The sequence below is a fragment of the Lacerta agilis genome, chromosome 15, assembly GCF_009819535.1.
Source record: "Lacerta agilis isolate rLacAgi1 chromosome 15, rLacAgi1.pri, whole genome shotgun sequence".
In the NCBI taxonomy this organism is placed as follows: Eukaryota; Metazoa; Chordata; class Lepidosauria; order Squamata; family Lacertidae; genus Lacerta; species Lacerta agilis.
In genome coordinates this window covers 37,007,480-37,026,733 of record NC_046326.1, presented here as the reverse complement: position 1 = coordinate 37,026,733, position 19,254 = coordinate 37,007,480, and the positions used below count along the sequence as shown (strand labels likewise).

The 19,254-nt window shown below is 46.5% G+C and overlaps 1 protein-coding gene across 6 annotated transcripts in view; it reads right to left on the bottom strand.

The window, feature by feature from the left end:
* SYNRG (synergin gamma) overlaps positions 1-18,318 on the bottom strand; it is a 54,109-nt gene extending 35,791 nt beyond the window's left edge. For 2 of the 6 annotated variants that reach the window (XM_033172288.1, XM_033172287.1), the window contains exons 1-11: positions 18,118-18,318; positions 12,364-12,401; positions 10,394-10,512; positions 9,230-9,360; positions 8,374-8,479; positions 7,751-7,862; positions 5,821-6,126; positions 4,743-4,976; positions 2,842-2,919; positions 1,878-2,074; positions 861-1,109 (exon numbers count right to left, since the gene is read on the bottom strand). In XM_033172288.1, the coding sequence (XP_033028179.1) occupies positions 861-1,109; positions 1,878-2,074; positions 2,842-2,919; positions 4,743-4,976; positions 5,821-6,126; positions 7,751-7,862; positions 8,374-8,479; positions 9,230-9,360; positions 10,394-10,512; positions 12,364-12,401; positions 18,118-18,260 (1,713 nt within the window). In that variant the 5' untranslated portion in view covers positions 18,261-18,318. The remainder of the gene's footprint in view (positions 1-860; positions 1,110-1,877; positions 2,075-2,841; positions 2,920-4,742; positions 4,977-5,820; positions 6,127-7,750; positions 7,863-8,373; positions 8,480-9,229; positions 9,361-10,393; positions 10,513-12,363; positions 12,402-18,117) is intronic. The other 4 variants (XM_033172292.1, XM_033172291.1, XM_033172290.1 and 1 more) reach the window with 3 other exon arrangements.
* Between the last annotated feature and the right edge of the window lie 936 nt (positions 18,319-19,254).

Genomic DNA, 19,254 nt, shown 5'->3' with positions numbered 1-19,254 from the left:
AAACTGTAGTTAAACATAGCTGCATAAAATCTATTGAAATTAATGGAAATTATTAATTTATTTACTGAAAAGCATTTATAAACTGCTTACTATTTTTTTAATCTATTTTTTTTTAAAAAAAAACAATCAATATATTATTAGAACATTAAACAAAAAATAAACAGCAGTATTTAAAAAACAACCATCACAGGGCTGTACCCGACTAAGTTTCACTCAGAACAGACCCCTTGAAAGGAAAGAACCTAAGTCAATAGTAGAGTGGTACCTCGGTTCTCGAACATCTCCATTGACGAACGTTTCAGAACCCGAATGCCGAAAACCCAGAAGCAAATGCTTCCGTTTTCGAATGCACCTCGGAAGCTGAATGGCTTCCACTGCATGTTTTTTCAATTTTCTCAACTGAATTTGCAGACAGCCCTTTGCGCCTCGGTTTTCGAACGTTTCAGAACTCAAACCGTCTTTCGTAACGGATTGCGTTCCGAGAACCGAGGTACCATTGTATCCTTTAACTTCAATGTGTCTACTCCGAGTAGGACCAACACTGACTACAACCCAATAAAGTTTAAAAGAAAAGCTGCACTTAAACACAATGAAAGCCATCTAAAAACACCGTAATTTATATGGGTTCTAAGCTGCCTTGCATACATTCATGCGGAGAAACGGCATGCAGGTTAAAAATGAAGCACAAACACTTAAAAACTGAAAGCAAACAAACAGGACGTGAGAACAGCAAGTGAGCATTGAAAGAAAGAGACATGTTCACGCTCTGTTGCTTAAATATTGGCTGGAAAGGACAAGTTCTTGCTTAAACCCACTTCAAGGAGGATTCTCGCTTATTGCATGGCATACACAGCGCTGACCTGGCTTGGAGGGTAAGGCGGCATGAACCCGCTGGGCGCCGGTGCTGAAGGTCCCGCCACTGGTGCAGCCATGTTGATCCCCACCACGGCGGGCGCCATACTAAGAGGCATGGAGACGGAAGGCCCCGGCGGCATCATCGGCTGCTGGCTCACCGTGACAGGGATTGCCATCGGGAGCCCACTCAGTGTAGGGAGCGGGGCAGAGGGGAACTGGTTCAAACTGTCGGGGCTCATAGCCGGAAGGCCTCTCTGTAAGCGAGAAGAGGGGGCAGGGGGAAGCATTAATAGACAGCAGCACTGTTTTTATAAGGTGCTACTAGAATGGGAAGCAAAAGATGAACAAGTAATATCTTCAATAATACACTGAGCAATGGATATTGGTCATAATATTGAAATGCCGGCATGGGAGCGGTTGTGGAACACAGAATTAAAGTTTACATCGAGTTACGGTTTGAGGGGGAAATTTGTGGAAATGATTTATAGCAAAATTAGCAAAAATGTATAAATCGGAATCAAGTATTGGCTGGAAATGTAAAGATAAGGGAGGTATTTTTTCCATGTGTGGTGGACTTGTAATAAGGTAAAAGCCTAATGGGAGATGATATATAATGAATTGAGAAAAATGTTTGGGATAACCTCAATTAAGAAACCAGAGGCTTTTTTGTGGGGGTGGGGGTGGGGGTGAATTATGGGATTAAGAGTTACCTAGACAATATATTTATTTATGTATGTGAACACTGCTGCTCAAATGATTTCTCCAACTCTACTGAAATGATACAGGACTTGGTGTAATTTTCCACCAATGCCTGGGAGTGCAGCAAGCCATCTGAGGATTGGCACATCACTGTAGCAAAGAGGGTGCAGAATCTGGCCAGTTTATTGGATGGGGGATCGCTACAAGCCCTGTACCACAGCACGTCCTTTCCGGCTTTTGTGATCAGATGTGCACAGAACCCACTCAAAAGAGTTGAGCTGACCTTCCCCTGGCTTTGCCTCCCAGTGTTTAGTCGCTCCTACCTGAGTTACGGCTATCATAGCCAGAACGATATACAGCTCTTCTTTCGTAAGCTTCCCAGGAGTGGTGCGATTGGCCAAGGCCCATATCTGCCCAAGCGTCTCCCTGGGAAGTCCAGATGACATCAGGATGGGATAAAGTTTTCCAGTGTCTATTCCAGTGGGTGTCATAGTGGTTTCTAGAATTTTCTTGTACAGATCTGCAAAGAAAAAAGTCAGCAAAAAAAAGCCACCGTTGGTCTTGGCATAATCAGGAGTTGCCAACACGCAAGAACCCAAATTAGAGACAAGATGAACTTGGACTTGGACACCATAAAATGCCAACTCTCCAGCTCCACTGTGGAGCTGGACAGCAGAGCATGTACAGAATTCTACACGGAATTAGCCCTTTCTGAACAATTCTGCGACATGTGTGGCCTAGCAGTGTCAGGCTGAAACCTGGGTTCAAATCTCCACTCAGCCACGAAAGCCCACCGTGATCCCTTGGACGAACCTTAGCTACTTCACAGGGTTGTTGTGAGAATAAAATGGCAGGGTGGGGAGCGGGAGAGAACAGACCACCTGAATGAAGCTTATAGACCCTGTTCTAAATGTTTTCACAAGGTTTTTAGTAGTTTTTTTTACATGTATTAGCTATGCTCCTGTTTCTTCTACTTTAAATGGTAGTGTTTTAACATTTTGATGCTCCCAGACTCCTTTGGGAGAAGGGTGGTATAAAAATTCTATTAAAAAAAATAAAAGTGAGGCGCCCTTAGCAAGCCCAGTTTAAAATCTAGTGTTGCCTACTAAGTACTTAGCACAGACTCTATATACCAGTCCCCTCACCTGCAGAAAGGGCAAATCATCTTAAGAAATAAGCTGGTTTAATTACAAGGCGTCCAGAATGGGAGGTGAGCTTGCATCAGCTTTTCTAATACCTTCAAAGGCTATTCCTGCTCAGTTTCATCATTGCTATCATTAATATTACCTGGAACCAAATTATCACTGTAAATCCAGGGAGGCATCAGTTGCTGGATTGGATCCTGGGAAGGGAAGACCCCGACACCTAAAAGGCACACACACGAAAGGAAAACTATATTTAGGAAATATCTGCAGCAAAATGACTCATCTGGAACACTTCCGTCATCTTATTTCAAAGGAGGAATCGCCTCTCTTGCAAGCAGTCCGGAATAAAACGCCACACACAAAGAAATGAGGGAAGAGACTCTCTTTCTGTACACAAATCAAGCTTTAAGCACTCTGCATATGCAACAGGGCCTCTCTACACAGAGCTTCTGGGAAGCATTTCTAGGACTGTTGGAATTTTAAGAAATAAATGCAATTCAGCTGAGCATTGGTGGGACAGAAGGCAGGGAGACCAGCATTGAGTGGAACCGAGCCAGTGATAGGCAGAGATAGAGCGAATGGCAGGTGAAGCCACCCTCTGACTTGTTGTAAGTAAGAAGGCAGGAAGACAGGGGCTGTCTGAGGTTGGTGGGGCAGAGTCCCATTCACCCTAATGGACAAGCCGCCATGGCAACTAGGTGGGGGTTGTCTATTTCTACAAACCGCCCTAGTAAGAGCAATAGCTTTCCTTAGCCATACTAAGATTTCTCCTGAAGAGGAGTGGAGGGGTAATGTTCTGGCCGGAGAAGTCAAAACACACACCCGGCCCGCAGAGCCTCCACTCATGCAACTGCAGAGCGCCAACTTCTGCAAACGCCTCTCCTTGGGAATCAAATGGAACTGAAGAGGCTGCTTGAGTGATGCTGGCAGCAAGAACTTATACGGCCATCGGGGGGGGGGGTTGAATCTAGTATCTGCAAAGAGTGATGACCATAGAGTCCATCTCGAGTTCATTCCACGGCACTCCACACCACTGCCACTTTGTTTTATGCCTGTTCTTTAAGCGGGCAAAACCCTTCTTAATTTGCAGTCCATTAAGTACTATCACTGCTGTTAGAAGAGAGGCCACCTGAACAGCAATCCAGGCGGTGCGCAGAGAACTAAACTGAGAAGCAGAAATACTGGGACAGTTAACAATGGGTTCTATTGCTCGAATTACGCTTAGGACATATACAGAGTCCGTCTAGCTCAGTATTGTCCGCACTGACTGGCAGCGGCTCCCCGGGGTTTCAGAAGGGGGTCTTCCTACTTGGAGCTGCTGGGGGTTGAACCAGGGACATTCTGCATATGCTGCAGCGCTGAGCTACATCTCTCCCCTTAATATTCCACTCCTCCTGGTGCTGCATTTAGTAGGCTGATTTAGTAGGAAGACAGCGAGCTGCCTTATACCAAGTCATATTGTTGGTCTGCTTAGCCCTGTGTTGTCTGCACTGACTGACAGCTGCTCTCCAGGGTTTCATATGCTGGGTATTCCCAGTCTTATCTGGAGATGCTAGGGACTGAACCTGGAACCTTCTGCATGCAAAGCAGAAGCTCCACAACTGACCTATGTCCCTTTTCCTATTACCTGCCCTTCAAGTCTACACCATCCATCAACCTCATTCATGGTATTGGGGGGTGTTTGTTGCTGTTTGAGGAGAGGAGGTGTTTATTCCCCCCCCCCACACACAAGGTAAATGACAGCTAAAGACAAGAATCAGAAGAAAGCATGCATGATTGGAAGAACTTTTTTTCTGCTGAAAACCAGACGGGATCAAATCTTATTTAAAGAAGCTTGTTATTTTTTGACCCTTACAGGTCACAAAGTTTGAGAAACAGAAGAAGAACTTGTGGACGCCACGTGTTAAGTCAGGAGAATCGGTGCTTCGCTGTTGTTATTCAAAGCAGGGGTTCAGAGCAAAATCACCCGGCATTCGTGTTAAAGAGGTTAGCATGTTCAAGCAGCACTGGAGCGTACGCTCTGCAAGACACAGATATGCTCACCACGCTCTTGGGCTGACAGGTTTTGTTCTGAAGCCTTGTTTGCCTTTGGACTGGGGCTGCCGCTCGGGAGCACCCCTACGGGCTGCCAGTTATTGGCCCCTAACCTGGGATCAGGGCCGTTTGCAGCTGGAGCTGCGGCACTGAGCTCAGCGTCAGGAGTTTTAAGTTTGCTTTGTGCCTGCCCAAATTCACTCAACCCACAGGGTGGCAGGGGCGTCTCTTCCAAGGGAGGGCCTGGACAGATAAAAGGAGGAATCGTTGGCACTTGGTTAAATCTCAAGTTTGGAACTCCACCCCAATCCACACACACACACACACACACCCGCCTCCACACACAAAAGGAGCTGTTGAGGTGCGGAAACAAGAATGAATGAGCAGCCCCACGTATACTGAAGGCTGGTGCACTTGCAGGTATCATGTCTTCCTACACATCATTTTATTCCTTTCCAACCAGCTCTCAGCATTCCATGGCTACTGAGCATGTTCAGGCCTCACTCAGCTTCCTGGGAGGGGGAGTTGTCCCCAAGGTGTGTTTCTACCCACCCCCTCCCCAAAAAATACAGCATGCTGATACCTCCCTCTTCTTTCCAATAGCTCCATTTTAGCTTCATATCTGTCGGCCCTCACCACCTGAGCTTGACACTAGAGGGAGTGATTCCCCCCCCCCCCCGATGTTATGTAAGTCAAAGCACAAGAGGCATTCCCTCCTGTGACAAAAGAGGGGAGAATACCTCTTTCTAAGAAAGCACCTGCCACTACGGATTTATAAGCACTAATTTACAAATTCTGCTGCCCAGTTAATTGGGGGGCGGATACCTCTTAAATCAATCAAAATATTTTTAAGCAACCTAATAATACAACACCATGCATATTTGCTAGACACATGTTCCACTGCATGTAACAGGGCTTACTCCAGAGGAAGTGTGCTCAGGATCACAGCCTAAATGTTGCAGCTCTAAATCAAATCACTTGTTTTTTATTAGATGGCATTTACCAAGCATAAAGTCAGTTCCCATATTCAGAGCTGCTGGATTTCAGACCCCATCCCCTCCCAACCACCAAATATATGGTATGTTACCTGTTTTCTGAGTGTTTTGTGAAGCTGGAGAAGCAGAGAAATAAGGAACCTGCCCCCTGGGGCCGTGAAAGATGGAGGACACTGGAATCTGGGCTGGAGGGAGAGACTGGGCCACAACCTTCTCTGAAAGCCGTTGCCCAGCCTGGGAGGAAGGATGGCAAGACTGAAAAGGCTGGGAAGAGGTGGGAGGCACGAATGTTGGGGCGTTTTCGACAGGCCCCTGTATAAAGTCACTAAACTCGTCATCGTCAAGAAAGGCAGAGGTTTGGGAGACAGACACAGTAGAATGGGATGGCGTGGGATGATCTGCAAAATGGAATGAACACACACACATACGTACACACAAAATGGAAACCAATGAGGAAAACAAGGCTTTTTGCTAAGGATAATAAATAAATATAGAGAGAGGAAGGGAGGGAGAGAAATGGCCATTTCTAATGAAGGTAAAACGGGGTTGCTGGCAATGCTGATTCCATGCCAAGCAGTACTGCTCAGCGTTTCCTAAACTGCTGCGCCAAGGAACACTGCGGCATTGAGAAGGTCCTCCTGAGAGTTCCCCTGCCCTCAGACGTTCAGGTGGCGGCGGCCCAGGAGAGTGGCAGCCCCTAAGTTGTGGAACTCCCTCCCCATCAAAGTGTGTCTGGCAATTTCACTATACAGTCATACCATGGTTGTTGAACGGAATCTGTTCCGGAAGTCCGTTCGACTCCCAAAAATGTTCGACAAGCAAGGCGTGGCTTCCGATTGGCTGCAGGAGCTTCCTGCACTCAATCGAAAGCCGTGTAAGCCGCGTTGGACGTTCAACTTCCAAAGAACATTCGCAAACCGGAACACTCGCCTCCAGGTTTGCGGAGTTGTGGAGCCAAAACGTTCAAGTTGCAAGGCGCTCAAGATCCAAGGTATGACTGTATAGGTTTTGCTGTTTGTTGAAGATGCACCTCTTTATCCTGGGAGTTGCCACCCGAGATGCATGTTGTTATCACCCATCCTAATCTTGTGACTAAGTTTTAAAGCTGCTGCATTTGTCCTGTGAAGGTGTATGGAATGGAGGTAGTAGTGACTGACACTCATTGGGGGTGGAAGGCAGGGAGCCCAGCAGTAGGTGGAGCCAATTAATTCTGGTTCCCTCCCCCTCTCAAAAAAAAAAATCCTTCTCCCTGTTGAGTTTTATATGGGTGTGGCCATGATCCTGTCACAGTTAAGCACCCTTCAGTCCTGCTGATTTCAAAAGGAGAGGTTGAATCAGTGAGATTTATAAGTGCTTAACTCTGGTTTCAGTATGTCCTTAATGTATTAGCAAATGAAGAAATGAATAAAATTATTGTCAACTAGGTGGTTAAATGGTTTTTATGACCCTGAAGCTGCATCTCATTATCTTAGCCCTGCCATCTTGGCCTCCAGAGGTTTCTAGACTACATATCCTGTTGTTGTTATTAATTTATTTATACCCTGCCCTTTTTCCCTGGCGGGACTCAAGATGGCTTACAGATAAAAAAAAGAACTGCTAAAAACACAGAAAAAGAAATTACGCATTGACAAAATTTAAACTACATGCATGTATTAAATCTATTTAAACCATACAAATAATTACAATACAAATAGCACGACACCAGCCCTTTCATTAAAAGGAGTCGGTTCCCAAAAGGAAGGGGTTTACCCTGCCAGTGGAAGGACAACAAGGAGAGAACCAGTCTCGCTTCGCTAGCGAGGGGGTTCCGAAGTCGGGGAGCAGCCACCGAAAAGGCCCTCTCCCACGTCCCCACCAAGTGTGCCTGTGAGAGTGGCAGGACCAAGAGTCATCCCTGACCATTGGCCATCCTGGCTGGGACTGATGGGCACTGGAGTCCGACAACACTAGGAGAGCACCAACTCAGGGGAGAAGCTACAGGAGAGGTTTCATTCTCCGCAACTCCAATGAGAAACATAATACCTGCGTTTTTTGGATGTGATGTCGGCGTGGGGTGCAGCTTCGCATCTCTGGAAAACCCATCCAAGTTCCCTTTGATCGCTTCCAGTGCATCGTCTCTGCTCTTCTCACCCATCTAAAACAGAGACATTAGAGTGTAAGAAAAAGATGGCTGCTGGATCAGGCCAAAGGCTCCTCTAGCCAGTGGCCAACCAGTTGCCCCAAAGGAAAGCCTGGACCCGAGTGTGAGAGCACTCTCCCCTCCTCTAGTTTCCAGCAACTGGCATTCAGAAACACCCTGCCTGACAGTGAAGACATGACCCGCTGTGAAACTCTAACAGCATGTGAAAAAATATGTTCTAAACACATTTTTTCCCCTAACAAAAGCCAGTTTTGCATCTCAGTGGCAACCTTTATCAAGAGGCCAACTGAAACAGTCAAACTAAAACATGTTTTTTTGTCCAGGAAAAGTTTATCATCTCATATCTTGCTTTTTGTTCAACCTTGTACATTTCAATGTTCTGCACTGTTTCATTAAAAGGTTACATTTTCTATCAGCTGTGCTCATTTTCCCAGCCCAAGAGAAAATATATTAATTAATTTAAAATCTGATATGGTGTTGCTGAAAACACCACTTGTCAACAGACCTTTGGCTTCACGCTGCTTAAAAGCCGTAGCTTTTGTTTCTGCTCTTCAAACTGGCGCCTTTTTCTTTCCTCTTCGAAAAACTTTTGCTGGTGTTCGTATCGTTTCCTGCAACGAGACAGAAGCCATGCCAATTATTATTATTTTTTAAAAAGGATTATTATTTAGGCCCTATGCTTCACCACTATTTATTTTCCTGCTTTCCACAGCTAAGTATTACATTTCTTAAACCAAAGGGAGGGAAACTTCTTCCACCTGAGGGTCAAATTCCCTTCTGTGCAATCTTCTGCCAGAAGTAAAAGTGGGTGGAGCAACCCATGTAAATTTTACCTTTGTGTCCTAGGCTAGTTTCTATACGCACTGACGTGACCCTTCCTCTTCTCTATCTAGGCAAGCAAGCAAGAGACATTGTTCAAAAACACCACCAGCCAAGTAAGCACACTAATGGGGGGTCTGCACTTGACCCCATGCTTGAGGTACCCCACCCTTGCCTTACGACAAAGTCCCAATCTTGTTCAAGGCAATCTTCGTCTCCAAATTCAGACGTGATCTTCACAGCTGCCTGGCTGAAATGGGTTCTCATGATAATGCTCCTTGCTTGCTTGGAAGGAGAGAGGTGTGTGTTTGTGTGTGTGTGTGTGTGTGTGTGTGTGTTTAGAACCCTGTGATTTCTGAAAAGTTGGAATGTAGCCTACTGTACAAAAGTCAGTCATCTCCTTTGCTCCATAGGGCTGCTCCCAAGGGAATGTTCTTCTTGGGCTATAAAGGCAGCCCACCCCTAGTATAAGGCCCCTAACGACCCTTCTCATCTCCATCCCAACACTTGTGGGGGGGGGGGGACAGCTAAGCATCACTTACTGTTGTTCTTCCACAAACTGCTTCCGCATGTCCTGGGTATACTGAGGAGCTGCTGGGCGCATTCCTAAGAAGGGAGCCTGCCCCATGTATGACATTCCAGCTGCTGGCATCGGGCCCAGATTCATGCCACCCTGGGAAGCAAATGAAACATATGGCATTCTATTATTTAATGTTAAAAATAAAAAAACCACCTTGCTAAAAGCAAGAAACATTAGGGGAAGCCAACCCAGGAATCTGGGAAAGGGATGCAGCTCAGTGAGAGAACACCTGCATTGTTTGCAGAAGGTTTCTGGTCCAATCTGCAATGGCCACGGGACCTGCTGCAACAAAACACTGCAGTGTGGAGGGTCCCTGCTTTACGGGAGTTCCAACCAGCCATGCACACTTCCAATACAGCTCGTTCCACTCCATACAACTCCCGTTTCAACTTTCTGTCACCACCGAGCATGCTTCGTCCTCGTTGCCCTGTAGCATGCCCATCCCTTCCCTGCAACACCTGAGACACAAATAGGATGCTTGGTGGTGGCAGAGAGCCGGCACCGGCAGTTGACAAGGTGGGGCACTGACCCAAGGGCCACAGGGGCTTGAAAGGGCACCTCACCATCTCAACCTCGCTGCACTGCTGTTCACCAAATGCTTTCTCTCTCTCTCTCTCTCTCTCTCTCTCTCTCTCTCTCTCTCTCTCTCTCTCTCAGCAAGCTCATTTCTGAATAAGAGCTCAGCTCACCCATGGTGGCTGCCCTAGCAGTGTCTGAGTAGGACTATAAATCTACAGGCTGGGGCATTGCATTTGAGTAACTCTAAGATGGCGGGTGGCCACAATGGATAGCAGCCAAGCTTAGCTCCCTTTCAAAAGCGCTCCCACCTGCCACAGCTTCGGTACGCCTGGGGGCAGGCAGTGAGCATGTGGCCCCATGCCAAATGCCAAGGGCCCCCCCAAAGTCTGACACTGGTTGTACTCAGATGATATTTTGAGAAGTCTCACAGGGTGGCTTTGGTGCAAGAACAGGATATGAATTAGAATATTTTACTTATGAGAAAGAAGCTTAGGAAGGGCCTGCCAGGCTGCTCCCTTAGGTTTCTTGCATAAATCAGCAAACTCCACTCCTCCTGATACAGATCAAAGCCCAAGAACTTCCTGTTGACTAAGCACAAGTCTCAAACCTGCATGGTCATTGTTCCAGGAGGCATCTGAGAGCCGTAATTCATTCCAATCATGCCCTGCATGTTGGGCTGCATGACTGACACCATCGAGAAGCCTTGCTGTTGCATGGGAATCATACCTACACCAAGGCATGAAAGGTTTGGTTAGGATTCCCTGTTAGATCTAAATTTTATTAATCCACAACTACAAGCACAGTTATCTGGGCCAAGGCAGGCCGCCGTCTGGCCCAACCATTATTTCAATATTATTGATCAACTGATTATTTTGCTCGATTATTTAATGTCTAAACCGCTTAATATATTAAAAATTATATCTAAGCAGGGTACATAAAAACTGAAAACAACAAGAAATTAAACAAAATATTACAAAAATACAGGTACATATAAAAATGTTAAATTAATACAAAGTGATATTGATATTAATTCGTTTTCCTTCTGACACACCCTCCCTCTCAGCCTCTGGGTTCTCACCCAGGGTCCAAACAAACTCTCAGCTCACCCACAAAAGCCCCACAATGAGAAGAGTTCCTGGAAACAGCGGGTAGCGCCCTAGTCTCTCACTCTAGACTTGCTTTTTATGGGCAGACCCAGGGTGGATGGTACTTTTTCAGGCTGCCTACAGCTGTGTCCCATTCAGCTACGCTCCCACACCCAGTTCCAGGTACAGCAGGTTTGCTGAGTTTCTCAAGGGGTCCAGAGGGTGGGGAAAGGGGTCCCCCTCACTCACAGCTCTTTCTTCCCCCACTGTCCCCTCCTCCTCCAGTTCCAGCTGCTTTACTGTCCCATGGCAAGGCTTGGTTAAGGGGCTGGGCTGCAAGATCACATACTCCTTCTGAGGATGGCTCCAGATTTATAGGGGAGGCCCTGGACACAGTGCCTTCCAGCAGGTCCTCTTCTTCTGCCACCGGACCCAACATATGAGAGCCAGTGTGGTGTAGTGGTTAAGAGCGGTAGACTCGTAATCTGGGGAACCGGGTTCGTGTCTCCACTCCTCCACATGCAGCTGCTGGGTGACCTTGGGCTAGTCACACTTCTTTGAAGTCTCTCAGCCCCACTCACCTCACAGAGTGTTTGTTGTGGGGGAGGAAGGGAAAGGAGAATGTTAGCCGCTTTGAGACTCCTTCGGGTAGTGAAAAGCGGGATATCAAATCCAAACTCTTCTTCTTCTTCTCTGTGGGTAGCTCCAAGCAATGCCAGGTTGCTGGGGCTAGCTGCCATTTTTAATTTCACACATTCCCACTGAGGCGGAGTCGTTCTTGGCACATTTTGGGAAAGTGGAGTGCCAGGCCGCCCAGGGCAGGTATCAGAAGTGGGATTTGCCCCAAATCTGCCAGGCAAGGATGCCATCCCGGGATCCCTTCCTCCAGCCCTTCCTCTCTCTGCAAGTCTTAGTCACGATTAAGGGCTATATCATTTACAAGCCTTTATAATGGTTAATCTAACTGGGCCTTCCATTAGGAAGAACTCTGAAGCCAACTAATTAGAATTGATTGGTCAATGGGAGCACTGGCATATTCCTTAAGAACAGTTAACACCTCTGGGGAAAGGACCTGAAATGTAACTCTGATTTAAGAGACGTATCTGCACCAGTCCTGCATTATCAGGTGTCCTGGCATCTCACCAAGGAAGCCTTGGAGCTCCACTTCTATGGAAGAGGAACCCAAAGATTTTTTTTTACCCCAAGTTTCAACACCCTCATCTTGAGCATCACATATCACATATTGGGAAGTCAGGAAACCAACAAAAAACTCTTGAGAAATATATTTAACACTTGAAGTTTTGAACCTCGTTCAGTTCTAGCAAAGAGTCCTCCAGATGGTGTCGATTTCCCACCAGCCCCGGTCGGCTTGGGCCCAACCAATCAGGGATGATGGGAACTGGAGTCCATCATGGAAGGCCGCAGGTTCCCCTTTCCTGAGTAATAATATAAGTTGCCTTCCCCTCCCATTGAAGTTTGAACTTTTACGTACCCTGAGGACCAAGACCACCCGCAACAGGAAACATGAAGCTGAAACAGAAAGTGGTGAAAATTGTGAGACTTCCATTTTGAGTAATAGTGCAAGCTCTAATGCAAAGCATTGCCTCAACTGTGTTGGGGTCAAGTTGGTAAATGAATTGTGGCTGGCAGCTCTCTCCTGTGTTGGAGCTGTCTGCGAACAGAGCAGCTGAGTGGAATTTCCTTATTGTCCATCAGGACAAGCCACAATCCAGATTCGAAGCTAGGTTTTGTTCTCATTTCCACATTCATATGTTCTATTAAAAGCAGTTTATTTCACTGTTTCATTCCATAAAATGGAATTAGAGTAAATAACTTTTAAAACAATAATAAAAGCATTTTACTCTAATTACATTTTATGGAATAGAACAGTAAAACACGCACGTACACACAGAGTGTAAGCAAGCAGTATTCATCCAGGTATGAAAGAGGCACTGAGGGCAAATTCCAGCCAGGCAAAAGTGCTCTGGGCATGAAGGAGGGCTACATATGGGTGTGACCTGGGGAGAGTTCTGAGGGCCAGAGAGAGAGGCTTGTAGGGCCACATTCAGCCCCCGGGCCTGAGGTTCCTCCTCCTCCTGCTTGAAAAGCACAGTAATGCAAGAAGAGTCACGACAGATCAGGTCTATTTAGCCCAACAGTCCGGTTCCCACAATGGCCAAACCCAAAGCACCTGGATGCTCCTAAGCAGGACTTGAAAGAACGAAATCTGCCTCTTCCACTACTGCAACTCCTCAGTATTCAGAGGCTGAGGGCTACTCACAACTGCTGAATAAGGAGAAAAAGTGGCCATTTAACACAGGCACATACCCTTTTTAATCTCCCTTTCACAAGAGACCCTAACAAGCCCATTAAGTTGCGCTGATGCATCTTCCATTTCAAGGAGTGTCTCAAGGAGATGTACCCATGCATTTGGAGAGTCTCATGGATGGATGTGATCCTGTTCCACTACAGGCAACTCCAGATTTGCACGGGGGTTGCATTCCGGGTCATCGCATGCAACTGCAAAGCCTGCATAAGCCTGCCCTACCCTGTTCTGCCCCCTTGTACTGCCACTTCCGCATTCGCAGCGGTGCTGGCATGCACGGTCCCACATGCTTTGAACATGCGCAACACGGTCATTGCCTGTATACAGTTCTTTGCAGAGCCGCCTTGCGTGGGGGAGTCAACAGGGCCGGAAGCAAGTCTTGCGATTGTGGTTTGAATTTTGTAATTGTGAAATGAGTTGTTCGTTAGCAGTTTTTACTTCACGGGATCAGCTTGGAGTTCTGTAAGATATCCCAATATGTTGGGGGGACGGACGGAACACTGCCTCACAGTAAAGGCTTCCAGGGGACCAGCCCTTGCAAAGCCATGGTGCTCTTCAACAGGAAGGCTTCCTCTTCAAGTAGCCCCCGGGTCTCTCTTTGTGGCCCTTGGGAACCACCCTGGGCTCCTTCTCAGCCATCCCTCCACACCCCAGGGCCACAGTCCTCACCAGTCCTACTTCGCACTCTCCTTGAGTGTTTTGCTTGACTGGAAGGTGTCCTAGAACTCTGATAATGCTCTGATAGTGTCTGGATGCGAGACAGAAGTAGCCTACTATACAAAAGTAAGATTCACATTCACTGCTCTGCTCATGTTTGCATCTGGCCCTGTCCACCCCTGGCATGCGGCCCCCAGAAGGTTGCTCAGAATGGAGCGTGGCCCTCCTTCTGAAAGCATTTTACCACCTCTGTGTTAAAGTCCCAGGACAGTCTCTCCCTCCCTTAAAAACCAGCGGCTGCACACTGCTAAGAACAAAAGAATAAGGGCATTTGACGAACGCTTGCATTAATCATAAGGAACCCGCCACTGAGGTCAACATGCCCAATTTCAATCTACTACTTGCTCAAACTGGTGCTAATTCAAACCTACATGTCACATTTAAACTCCCCTGCTGGAGTCACGCATCTGCGTCAGCGCTCCACATGCATGATTCCCCGCCCCCCATCCTTCAGAGTCAGGATCCTACCACGAAAGAGGAGGGAGGGGGAGAAGGGGCAAAACCATGACTTGATCTGAGGGGCTTGTTGCCATTCCACGCAGCAAGCAAATAAAGGCTGAATCATTAAACATGCATGGCTTTCCAGAGAAGCAGTGACTTATTTATAAGCAGCTAGAAAGAAGAAAACACACTCCTGCTAATTAGAGTCAAAGAAAAAAGAAGACACAAAACCAACATTTTCTCCGATGCTAAATCAGGAAGGACTGTAGCTCAGTGGTGGAACATTTGCTTGGCATGCAGAAGCTTCTAGATTCAATCCCTGGCATCTTAAGGTAGGGCTGGGAGGAATCCCTGCCCGAAACCCTGGAGTCCCACTGCCAGTCAGTGTAGACAATACTGAGAGAGATGGACCAATGGTCTGACTTAGCAGAGGGCAACATCCTACCGTTGCTTACCTATTTATAAAATATATTTATATACTGCCAGTGTGCCAGGCACATTTTGCACCTGGCTTTCAACCACTTTCGACCATCTAGGGATAATTGGATCTGGACTGTTTTCACACACTAATATCCCAACCTGTAGAATTCTATCAGTTATATTTTATCTGCACCATCAGAATGAATTCTTGAATCCACACATTCAATTGGAAGAGATACATCAGTAGCTCTGGTAAGAAGAAGAAATATTAACTTGAGTAGGTATAAACCCGACATTCTCTAAAGCCAACAGAACCTTTTGCTTGTTCACCTACACATAACTGCCTGTCCCAGGGCAAACTGAACTCCCAAAGGAATGTTCGTAGGCTCCAGGAATTATGCCTTTTTGAAGTTGGTGGAATTTTAAGCAGCCTAGCCACGCACAGCACAGCAGAGCAGCCATATTCTCTCTGGGAAAGTGGCCAACCGATATTGGGACTGCAATCCAAATCCTCAATCCACCAAAGCTGGTTTAAAAACAATAAATAAATAAAACTGGGAAGAGGGATGGACTGATAAAGCACTCTCAGCAACTCAACCTTCCACTTGCTTTACATTAATCCTCCTCAAGTGCTGCACCAACCATACCCCGTAGCAAGAAAATGCTTAGCCTATACCCAACACACTTTTGTTTATCATTTAGATAAAGCCATAAAAGGTAAAGGGTAAAGGGACCCCCTGACCATTAGGTCCAGTCATGTCCGACTCCGGGGTTGCGGCGTTCATCTCGCGTTACTGGCCGAGGGAGCTGGAGTACAGCTTCCGGGAGGTCATGTGGCCAGCATGACAAAGCCGCATCTGGTGAACCAGAGCAGCGCACGGAAACACCGTTTACCTTCCCACCGGAGCGGTACCTATTTATCTACTTGCACTTTGATGTGCTTTCGAACTGCTAGGTGGGCAGGAGCAGGGACCGAGCAACAGGAGCTCACCCCGTCACAGGGATTTGAACCGGCGACCTTCTGATCAGCAAGCCCTAGGCTCTGTGGTCTAACCCACAGCGCCACCCGCGTCCCTTTAGATAAAGCCATACACTTATGTAAATAAAAACAGAGAACTATCTGCCCCAAGAAGCTATCTAAAATAGACAATGGGGAAGGTGGACAGGAATGTCATACCTTTGTAACCTGTAGTTTAACCCCTTTTCAAGGAATATTGGTAGCAGAGGGGCTTGGGTTTGACTGAGCGCCGGCACAGGAGATGCAGCTGTGATTCCTGCATGGCAAGTGGTTGGACTAGATCCCTGGGGTCCCTCCCAACTCTATGATTCTAAAATCACTCGCCCCCTTCCTCAAAGTTAGTATTTGGCCTGTAGGGAAAAAATACTGGCAGCCATAACATACCTGTATGTTTTGCTCCATGGGGCAAAAAGCAGTTTTACATTTAACAGGGAAATGGCTCCAGGGTCAGAAGAATGGGTTAGATTCTCCCTTACCCAGCCTTGCAGTTAAGATTGAAATTGCTCAGACTGAGGATGCAATTCAACTTGACATGGGAATTTCAAGTCTAACCTATCTCATATGGTTGTTGTTCAGGTTAAGCATACCCTGCGGGAAGAGATAAACTAATGTATAATAAGGTATAAGTAAGTGACATTACTGTGCTATGGGTTCCTAAACATCCATTAAAATTGCACAGGAGGGGAAAAGAATTATTAATAGAAAAAGGACTCCAGAAGACTTATACCCTGTCCTAAAACTTATGTTCCTCTGCCTTGAAATTAAACATAAGTTTTTTAAAAAATAATTTAAGAATTGAAATAATAAATTCCTGCAACCCAACCTTGAGCATTCCTCCCCCACTTTAAAAAAGTGGAGGTAGTGGAATTCTGTACTTGTTATCCAAAAATGTAAACTTTTTTTTTTTAAATGGAATCCTCATCCATTCTCTCTCTTTCTCAGTTTTATATACCGGTAATTGATGGCGAGAAAGAACCTGTTTTTCTCATCTATCTATAATATATAATAATTTACTAGGGGTAGGAATCCCACATTTTCTCTCTCTCTAATTTAATAATAAATAAACTGATGAATGTTAAAAGCCTAATACTGTAGACAGATATCCGCCCAATCTTTACATTCAGCCAGAAAGGCACAATGAACACATGATGTTCACCTTACTTCTAGAAGAAATAAGGCACTCACAGGGTAAGCCTAACCATGTCTACTTAGAAGTAAGTTCTACTGAATTCAGTGGGGCTTACCCCCAGGTAAATAAGATTAGTATTTCTATGTGTCTTGCAGCATCTATTAATTAATTAAATTTTCGTACCGTCCCTCATCCTAGATTATGGGACTAGTATTATTAACCAGAAGCCTCAACATTTTGTTTCGAGTACCTGCTTAAAGACCCTGTGGTTGCACACGGGCCTGGTTAGCAACCATTCACTGACAGGATGTTAAATACTGGGTGTTAAATACTTCTAATGCTGTTATGTTAACGATCACCAACTGGATAAGGTATATAAGCCCATACAACGCGAAAGATTCCCCCGCCCCAACCATTATCCATAAATACTATATCGAGAGAGAAAGCAGATTAAGTACACACACACATTTATGTGTACTGTATGCCAGTGTTTTTCAACCACTGTTCCGCGGCACACTAGTGTGCCGCGAGATGTTGCCTGGTGTGCCGTGGGAAAAATTGAAAAATTACTTTATATATAGTCAATATAGGCACAGAGTTAATTTTTTTAACATTTTCTAATGGTGGTGTGCCTCGTGATTTTTTTCATGAAACAAGTGTGCCTTTGCCCAAAAAGGTTGAAAAACACTGCTGTATGCTACTGTACACTATGTGTGTGTTGCCTGTTGTAGGTTTGTGTGTTGCCTATGCTGAGTAAGACTCCACCCACCCAATCAATCTCATTTAAAGCATCTGAAAGAAAATATTTAAGATAACATAGGAAAGTGCTAACATACAGACTGCGCATTGCCACTTTGCCCATATGTGCAAATACTAATATTTAGCCTGTGCACTATATAGATACACACACATATGAACGCACTCCTTTAGATGGAAGGGCGGGCTCTAAATTGAAATAGTCACGATGTACGTGTTAGGTATGATGTAGGTGCCTATCTTCTCCTTCCTCCTATGTATTGTCCTATATATTTACGTCTAATTGGTGCGGGGTGGGGAATATACCCCCCCCTCCAAGGCTTTAAAAGTCGCTCCAGGGAGCCAGAGGGATCCTTGAGTAATCCAAGATGCCAAAGTCACCTGAGAAGAAGCGCGCCTCCCTTCCCGCCTCCCCTCCGGCCGCGGGATCCCCTCCTACCTGGCAGGCCCGGGGCTTCCTCCGGCGCCACCTGCTGCTCCCGGAGGCGGACCAGCGGTGCCCGGCAGAGGAGCGGCGGCGGCGGCCGAGGAAGTGCTGAGGGAACCGCCGCCGCCGGCTCCCTGGCCCGGCCGCAGCGCCATCTTGCTGCCCGGCGACTGAGGCAGGAGCCCGAACCAGGGCCTCCCTCTCGGGCTCCTGTCAGCTGGGCCGCCGCCGCCGCCGCCACTTCCGGGGCAGAGCCTCCTCGCCTCACCCCCGCCAGGCCCGGCCCACCGACTGGGCAGCGCCCGCCTTGAGGGGCGGGAAAGAGCGGTGTCTAGCCGCCCTCTTCTCTCTCTGTCTCTCTCTCCACAAAGTGGGGAAATGAGGGGTCTTGTGAGGCGTAGGGAGAGTCACCCTATAGGCAGGGGTGGGTGGTCGCTCTAGGTGCCCTCCAGGTGTGGGGAGGCTACTATTCATCCATCCCCACCGGCTCTGCCTTAATAATTTGAATTATTACTACTAGTCTTTTCATTATTATTACCTGTCTTGGGCATAGGGAGAGTCACCCTATAGGCAGGGGTGGGTGGTCGCTCTAGGCGCCCTCCAGGTGTGGGGAGGCTACTATTCATCCATCCCCACCGGCTCTGCCTTAATAATTTGAATTATTACTACTAGTCTTTTCATTATTATTACCTGTCTTGGGCATAGGGAGAGTCACCCTAAAGGCAGGGGTGGGTGGTTGCTCTAGGTGCCCTCCAGGTGTGGGGCAGGATGGAAGCTGCTATTATTCATCCTACAGGTCTCTCCATCCCCACCCACTCTGCTTTACCAATAATTAATTTATTTCTAGTATTTTCATCATCATCATTCAATCAATCAAAATTTTATTACGGTCAGCGACCAGTACACATATTAAAACCACAGAATCGATCGGAAATACAATCTAAAATATATTCTAAAAAATTTAGTCTGACAAGATTTATCATCATTAATTCGTTATGTAAAATGTAATTGGATAATAATTACACTACATCAAATAAACTACGTCAAATAATAAACCGGTTTCTTCCCTAAATCTGTCATAAATTAGTTTGGGTCCCACTAATTTGGGCGGACCGAATCTTAATGGCATTAGCACAAAATTTTGCCACC